The sequence below is a fragment of the Mandrillus leucophaeus genome, unplaced genomic scaffold, assembly GCF_000951045.1.
Source record: "Mandrillus leucophaeus isolate KB7577 unplaced genomic scaffold, Mleu.le_1.0 Scaffold51, whole genome shotgun sequence".
Classification (NCBI taxonomy): domain Eukaryota; kingdom Metazoa; phylum Chordata; class Mammalia; order Primates; family Cercopithecidae; genus Mandrillus; species Mandrillus leucophaeus.
In genome coordinates, this window is record NW_012105475.1 from 5,354,374 (window position 1) to 5,362,588 (window position 8,215).

Consider the following 8,215-nt stretch of genomic DNA (forward strand, 5'->3'; position numbering starts at 1 on the left):
CGTTACACATTCTGTGCAGGTAATGAAGTATCACGTGTACCCCAAAAGTATGTAAAATATCATGTATCAATTAAAAAGTTGGTGCAAGTTAAAAAAACACAAAGAAACAGAAGAAATATTTGAAGTAAATAATGACTCAGAATTTTCCCAAATCAATGACAAGATACCATACCACAGACCTAGGAAGCTCAGACTACATCAGACAGGATAAATAGCCCCAAATCTACACATAATTATATCATATTTAAACTGTAGGAAATCAAAGACAAAGAGAAATTCTTGAAAGAAGCCAGAGGTATGAAACCACCTTACCTGCGCAGAAACAAGAATAAGAATTACGTCATTCTCTTCAGAAACCACATAAGCAAGAAGAAAGTGGAGTGAAATATTTAAAGTATTAAAAGAAAAATACACTAACCTATAATTCTTCCTGTGAAATTATCCTTCAAAAGTTAAGAAGGTTCGAGACCATTCTGGCCAGCGTGGTAAAACCTCGTCTCTACTAAAAATACAAAAATTAGCTGGGCATGGTAGCAGGTGCCTGTAGTCCCAGCTACTCGGGAGGCTGAGGGAGGAGAATTGCTTGAACCTGGGAGGCAGAGGTTGCAGTGATTCGAGATCGTACCACTACAATCCAGCCTGGGTAACAGAGTGAGACTCTGTCTCAAAAAACAAACAAACAAACAAACAAACAGTGGAACTAACCAGTGATTGCCCTTGACTGAAGACGTCCACCTTGCTCGAAGTCATCCCCTCTTCCTGGGGACTGCTCATGCCCAGTGACTGACAGTCAATGAGAAGTTTTAAAGGCCCAAATTCCTCGTCCCAATTTGGAATGCCTTGGGACCAGCCAATCTCTCTCTCTCTCTCTCTTTTTTTTTTTTTTTTTTTGAAAGAGTCTTGCTCTGTCAACCAGGCTGGAGTACAGTGGCATGATTTTGGCTCACTGCAACCTCTGATCACCAGGTTCAAGCCATTGTCCTGCCTTAGCCTCCCACGTAGCTGGGATTACAGGAGGGCACCACCACGCCCTGCTAATTTTTGTAATTTGAGTAGAAACAGGGTTTTACGATGTTGCCCGGGCTGGTCTCCAACTCCTGATCTCAAGTGATCCACCTGCCTTGGCCTCCCACAGTGCTGGGATTACAGGCATGAGCCACTGCACCTGGCCAGTTCTTCCCAATCTTTATAGCCGTGTTTCCTCATCTGCAAATAGTTGTCCAGATTTCCATTGAATTTTTTTGTGTTCTACTTTTGTAAAGACTAAGAGACATGGCTGGCCCAACCAATGTATGATTAACTTATCTTAAAATTTAAATGCCAGTTTAGGCTTGTTCCAGTAGACCCTCCTCCCCTTGTCCCCATATTCTCTAGAGTATGAGCCTATTGAGAGGCAGGAGAATGCACTATTCAGTGAATTGAGAGGTTCTTCCCTGGCAGTGAGTGGAATTCAGAAATATTCTGGAGCCCCCTTTCCTTGTTTGGAATGGACCATGCCCTCAGGCCACCCCTGTAAGGCCTGAGGTGTGTGGCCAGCCCGACCGCTGGGCTTCAGCCTGGGTTCCTGGTTTTCTCTTCTATCATCTGCGGGGCTAGTAGCCAAGACTGAGCCCAGTCCAGTTGGCTGAGACTCTGCTTCTCCTAGTTTCTGCCAACTTTCTTTGTTTCTGGTATTTCTACTTTTAATTCATACGTTGATCCTTGGGCCAAGACTCTGGTCAACAGGATACCAGGAACTCATGCTTCCCAGAATACCCCCTCCTCTCCCCGCCCTCAGATCAGGCCCTTCATACTGATGTTGGCCCAAGTTGTACCTGTTCCCATCCTGACTGCACCTGAGTCCACACTAAGACCTTGAACCTGAACCATTAGCATCTTGCAGCCTGGGTGAGTTCCCCTGCCCTGTGCCAGGCACCTCAGCAAAATCCTCACAGTGAATACTTCCATACCCATCACTTCAGCTAGTACTGCCGCTTTGACAAATTAGTCCCTGTTAATGAGAATTAAGTCCAGGGTAGTTTGTTCCCCTGATTAGATCCACACCCTCTGAAGTGTAAAATTGCTGGCAAAGCAAGTGAAATGTTCCCAGAATTTGAGCATTTATCTTAATGGGGCTTTGTATGAGGATTTAATTTAGGTTTAGTTGTGACCAAAATATCCTGCCTTTTTGTTTTGTTGCCTATTATTAAAACACTAGTCAAAGCCTCCATCTCAGCAGATCTATTTATTTTCCCACAATTACATTTTAAAAATTTTCTTTAACTTCAGATTTGTAGATATTCAAAACGATAGATATCTTACTCCAAAGCAAGAAAGAATTTATAACAGAAAACAAGCAGTATTAACACATAAACAAGCCACAGTGGAACAGTTTACTGGGATTTGTAAAATAGAGCACTACTGAAACGCCAGACACTCTAACATCAACTATATGTCAGAGGGGCTAAAAGTCAAGTACCAAGAATCAAGATGTTCTAAGGATTGGCGGGGAGAAAGTGTCTTATAATCAAGCAGTAATGAGATGACTAAGGTTTTAATAGTCTGATATCTAAGATATTTGTTGATATTTCCAAGGACTGTAAGTAGCTTAAAATGTTATATTAAGGTATTCCCTACAATTTCCTAAACTAAGATCCTACATTTGTAGATATTTACTCAAAATCATTTGTTAGCATAACCTCTTAAGCAAATTATACTTTGCTTGGGCCAGTATTAGATTTCATTTTTATTCTGTAGCCCAGGTATACATACTAGCCCTAGAAAAACACAGGGTGGACAATTTACACACAAACGAAGAATCGGTGGACAATTTACACACAAACGAAGAATCATTTGCACGTATGAAGCCAGTGAATAGTCTAAATTGCACAACGTACTACCACCCAAGCAAGCCTATTCATAAGATTATCTGTCCTGAGCTCAGTAAGTTTGTAAGTGGCCACTCTGTTTTCCTTCAAACTGGTATTCAGCTAAGTGGACAGGCTAGGCAAATCTACTGGCAGATTCCATCTCATTATGCTGGAACAATGACTGGAATTTAAGGAATGATATATGAAGCAAGATAATTTAAGACCACCAAAGAAGTGACAAAGGGAATCACATTTTTGTGTGTCCCAGAAGTTGTCCTGCCTCCAGCTCAACGGATGTCTCTGCAAGTTCAGCACAGGGCAAATGGAGGGCGCACTCAAACTTCAGGGCCCTTTGTTTAACCTTATGTGCTCCAGGTAGGCTCTTGAGAATTAAAAACCAAAACTCACATTACAAGCATCTTTCAAATTCTATAATTGAACTAGAGATATGGAAATAGATCTAGACAAATTATGGGGGTGAGGGGGTGAAGAAGGGACAGGCAACCGCCGTCCTCTAAGGTTTCACAAAATGTAAGCGGGGAGCCCAGAGAGTCACTTTAGCTTCTGAACCGACTTCAGTAAAGGTTGGTCTTCTTCATGATCCGAAGGAACTCCTCCTCATTCACTTCGCCGTCCCCGTCCCGATCAGCTTCGTCGATCATCTCCTGCAGCTCCTCATCCGTGAGGTTTTCCCCCAGCTCGTTGGCCACGCGCTTCAGGTTTTTGAACGAGATCTTCCCGGTCTCATCGTCATCAAAGAGCCTGAAGGCCTTCAGGATTTCTTCTTTGGTGTCCTTCTCGGACATCTTCTGAGTCATCACGGCCAGGAAGTCATTGAAGCTGATCTTCCCCGTGCCTTCCTTGTCCACCTCGGAGATCATCTTCTTCATCTCTTCCTTCCTGGGTTCGAAGCCCAGAGCTCTCATGGCCACCTTCAGCTCCTTCACGTCGATGGTCCCGCTTCCGTCCGCGTCAAAGAGGTCAAACGCTTCCCGAACTTCTTGCTTCTGATCTTCAGTGAGCTCGGGCTTAGGCGCCACCTTTCTCTTTTGGCTGGTGGGGGCGGCGCTGGGCTTCTTGAAGCTGGAAGCCATTCTCCCGCCTCGGCTGTGATCCCAACGGCGCCGCCCCGCGCTCGCGCTCGGGCGCCCCCAGCTGGCGCGGCGCGGGGCCACCCGTAGTTCACCGCCAACCCCTAAGTCCGTTGGGGGTTGGAGCGGGCCTGAGGAGACTCTTCCTACGCCCCGACATCTGCGAGATCCTGTTCACGCGAGAATCCGCAGTTTCCTCGGTATTACCCAGTTTCCACGAGTTGACGCCTGAGCTGGAAAACAGCTTGTAGCCGCCGTGGTCTTCCGTAATTGACTGGAGCTGGCAGTTCTTTCCAAGATATTTGCTAGCATCCATAAGACCCCAGTTTTATAGTTTTATAGGTTTATTTAGAGCCTCTGTCTCTCTCTCTCTTTTGACAGGAGTGCACTGGTGCCACTCGGCTTACTGCAGCCTCCAACTTTCAGGATCAAGTGATCCTCCCACCTCAGCCTCCGTGGTAGCTGAGACTACAGGGCATGCCACCACACCCGGCTAAATTAAAAAAATCTTTTTTTTTTGTAGAGACAAAATCTCACTATGTTGCCCAGGCTGGTCTGAAACTCCTGGGCTCAAGGGATCTTCCTGCCCCAGCCTTCCAAAGTGCTGGAATTATAAGCATGAGCCACCAAGCCTGGCCTCTGCTTTTGATATTAATTTAAAAACCCTCTTGTTCTGGCTGCAACACACAATGGGGTGATAGAGCCTAAGGGTAAATTTAGGATAATCAAGATTGAGTGTGATCACTTGACATTCAATGTGGGGAAGGAGAAGGAAGAGAGAATATTAAAAGTCATACCATGTGTTCAACTTGACATAAATGGGAAACAGAGAAAATGGAAAAATTTATGTATAAAATTTGTAGAAGCTTGTCTCCTGACATTACACTCAACAATAATAAAATGTTTCTGGAATGTTCTCAAATATGAAATGTAATATCCAAATGTATGATTTACTTTCAGTGTTTCCATTTTACATACTCAGTATAATTAGACTTGAATAATGGTCATAATTTCATTCACAAGGCTTTTGATTTGGAGGGAGGAAATTTGAAATACTACATTCTGGTATTCTAGTTTTTTTTTTTTTTCTCTAACCCCCTAGCAGGATATTACTCTCCTTGCTTATCATCCAATCAGAGCTGTGCTGAAACCCAGGCTCTGGTAGCCTTCCTTTGGCAGTGGGCACAGGAGATGATGCAGGACATGTTGGGACTCAAAATTGCCTCCTGGGAATAACGGGGTTCTCCTACAAACCAAAGAGCAAGAGAAAAATGGAAAAGAAAGAAAAAAATTACCAAATAAGCCCACCAAGGAATTACCTGTAGAATTACTTTGTATTTCTTTAAATGGTTACAGAAAAGAAAGCTGACTTATTTTTTAGCATTCTTTCCCCCAGCAAATCTCAATCTATTAATACCTTTTGTAACCTATGAAGGTTACAAAAGATGGCATTTTGAAGAGTTTGTGTTAAAAAGTTTTAATGGCCGGGCGCAGTGGGTCACACCTGTAATTCCAGTAATTTGAGAGGCCAAGGCGAGCAGATCACCTGAGGTCAGGAGTTCAAGACCAGCCTGGCCAACATGGTGAAACCCCGTCTCTACAAAAAAAATACGAAAATTAGCCGAAAGTTGTGGCACACAACTGTAATCCCAGCTGCTTGGGAGTATGAGGCACAGGAATTGCTTGAACCCAGGAGGCGGAGGTTGCAGTTAGTAGATATCGTGCCACTGCACTCCAGCCTAGGCAACAGAGTGAGATTCTGTCCCAAAACAACAACAAAACAAAACAGTGCTTGATACACAGTAAGTAGGTGAATAAATATTCGTTGAATGAATGCATGACAATGTTGGTCCTAAAATACCTTCTGAATACAACAAGTGAAAACCCCAAAAGATTAAATGATGCCAGGAGTGTTTTACAAACTGTTTTTTAAAATTTGTGGTCAGGAATTTTTTACATGGCACATTTAATTAGCCATATATCACTACCTGCCCCAGCTCGATATGTGACTTAGTTGACAGAGAGCCTGGACACAGGGTTTCTTCTAAAGGCCAAGGAAACTTACATAGGACCTCCCCTCTCCTGCCTTCCAGTGCTTGTTGTGGACAGTGTCAACTCAAGGCCCACTTTGGCAGGCAGACGCTACAGCTGCTGTTCTTCCAACACCGCAAATCCTTGTGACCTGCTTTCTTCCATGACAGAAGCCTGGGATCTTATCCCAAGTCCTTGCCTTATTATCTCTGTGACCTTGGAAAGTCATTTAAACCACCCAGAGTCATCGAAACACCTGCAAAGTAGGCATCATCATAAAGCTTCCTATTGCATTTTCAGTGGGAGAATGGACACGAAAGCTCCAGGAACAGCGCCCCAGTGGGGCCATACAGATCTGGGTAATTGTTAGTTGAATACGAATTTTTCCCAGACATTGTACATTTCCTTTGGCACCCACCCCTCTGCCCAAACTCAAGCCAAGCTATGATGTGTTGGGAAAAACTGAAGTATAGAAGCTGCCTTATATAGAGCCACATTTGGGCCAAGCTGAACTCAAAGCACAACGGTTGTCATGGTTTCCAGATGTGTGCAATCAACAGTTACAACAAAGGGCCACCAAGAGCTTCCTTCATAGAAACAGTGCCCATAGTCAGAGTCAACTCTTGGTGGGGAGTTACATTTTATGTTCAGAGTCCAAACTCTGACTTAAGAAGGGAAGGGAAACACATTTAATGTGTGCCTAGCTTTGGGCTTGCTTCTTGTAGTTGTTGTCTTATTTGATCCTTGCCATCACTTTCCATTTTGCAGATGAAAAAAATGAGGACCAGGAGAGGCCTGTAACACATATCTGATGGTACATGGCCAATAAATGGTAGCTCTGGGATTTAAATCCTGGCCTGTTGAAGCTTTGTTCACTACATCATGCTGCCTTCTCCACAAGTTGATTCTATATTACCAAAATAAAGAATCACTGGGAAGACAAGATACTGATTTTGTTAGAGTAGGTAGGTAGCCAGGCATGAGTGGGGCAGAGAAGGGCTCCCCTCCCAACCGGCCAGAAATGTCAGGTGACGATCAGGGGATGGTTTGGCAGTTCTCACACTGCCGCTCTAAAATGATCATTGATCACGGCCGCAACAGGGAGAGGCAGTTTCCCAACAGATGAATACACTTGAAATTGGTAGTCGGCAGCTTCCAATTAAGATCTCAGGAACTGGGCCAGTGGGCTTGAGCATGCGCATTAAGAGACAAAATGGCAGAGTATGACCTTCTAGCAGCGTTCCACTGGAAAAGGGAAGAAAGCCTTAGGTGAGCACGCATACAACTTCTTAAACACACTGCACATGCTCACCTCCCAATCACAAGCAGGGCACTATGCACGTGGGAGGTTCACCCTAAGGGAAGAATGAGGGAAAGGGGCACAAAATGCCGGAAGTAGGCCAGCATATAAAATCCTAGGTTCAAGATCAAACGGGGCACTTGACCTACAAGGTGTCCACTTGGCTCTCTTCCAGGTGTACTTGTGAAGCGGCCTTGTTGTCTGGGATGACACCCAAGGTTCTCGGTCTCACAGCCTTGGAGGTAAAGGATGCGGAAACACACAAAGGGTGGGGTTTAGAGCAGAATTTTAGTAGGTGAAAGAAAGAGAATAGCTCTCTGCCCCAGAGAGGGGTCCCGAAAAAATGAGTTGCCTATCCGTGGTTAAATGCAGGGGGTGTTATAGATGAGCTAGTGGGGAAGCAGTGTCGGATCTACATAGGGCGTGAAAAACTGGTTAGGACCGTGTGTGCCATTGGCATAGGGCACGAATCTCTGACAGCCCCCACCCCAATCTTTTATTATACAGGTGAGTAGCTACTCCATGTTGCTTCTTTTTCTTTTTCTTTCCTTTTTTTTTTTTTTTGAGAAGGAGTCTCACTCTGTCACCCAGGTTGGAGTGCAGTGGTGAGATCTTGGCTCACTGCAACCTCCGCCTCCCAGGTTCAAGTGATTCTCCTGCTTCAGCCTCCTAAGTAGCTGGGATTACAGGCAGGTGCCACCACACACGGCTAATTTTTGTGTTTTTAGTGGAGACGGGGTTTCACCTTGTTGGTCAGGCTGGTTTCGAACTCCTGACCTTGTGATCCGCCTGCCTTGGCCTCCCAAAGTGCTGGGATTACAGGCGTGAGCCGCCGCGCCCGGCCACTTATTTCTTTCTTACTGTGCATGTGCTAAAAACAGAGGGGAGGTGGAGCCCCCATGGTGGACATTCCTGGCCCCAGGCACCTCTTTCTAACTGTGCAG

At 44.9% G+C, this 8,215-nt stretch overlaps 1 protein-coding gene across 1 annotated transcript; it reads right to left on the reverse strand.

The window, feature by feature from the left end:
• Nucleotides 1–2,301: 2,301 nt before the first annotated feature.
• On the reverse strand, nt 2,302–3,999 carry CETN1 (centrin, EF-hand protein, 1). Its single transcript, XM_011996342.1, has one exon. It carries the CDS (start codon nt 3,941–3,943, stop codon nt 3,425–3,427), a length of 519 nt encoding a protein of 172 aa, XP_011851732.1. The 5' UTR covers nt 3,944–3,999; the 3' UTR covers nt 2,302–3,424.
• Between the last annotated feature and the right edge of the window lie 4,216 nt (nt 4,000–8,215).

Bases quoted from the DNA above. Each gene is read 5' to 3' on its own strand.
- CETN1 (XM_011996342.1), bottom strand. From the start codon at position 3,943: ATGGCTTCCAGCTTCAAGAAGCCCAGCGCCGCCCCCACCAGCCAAAAG.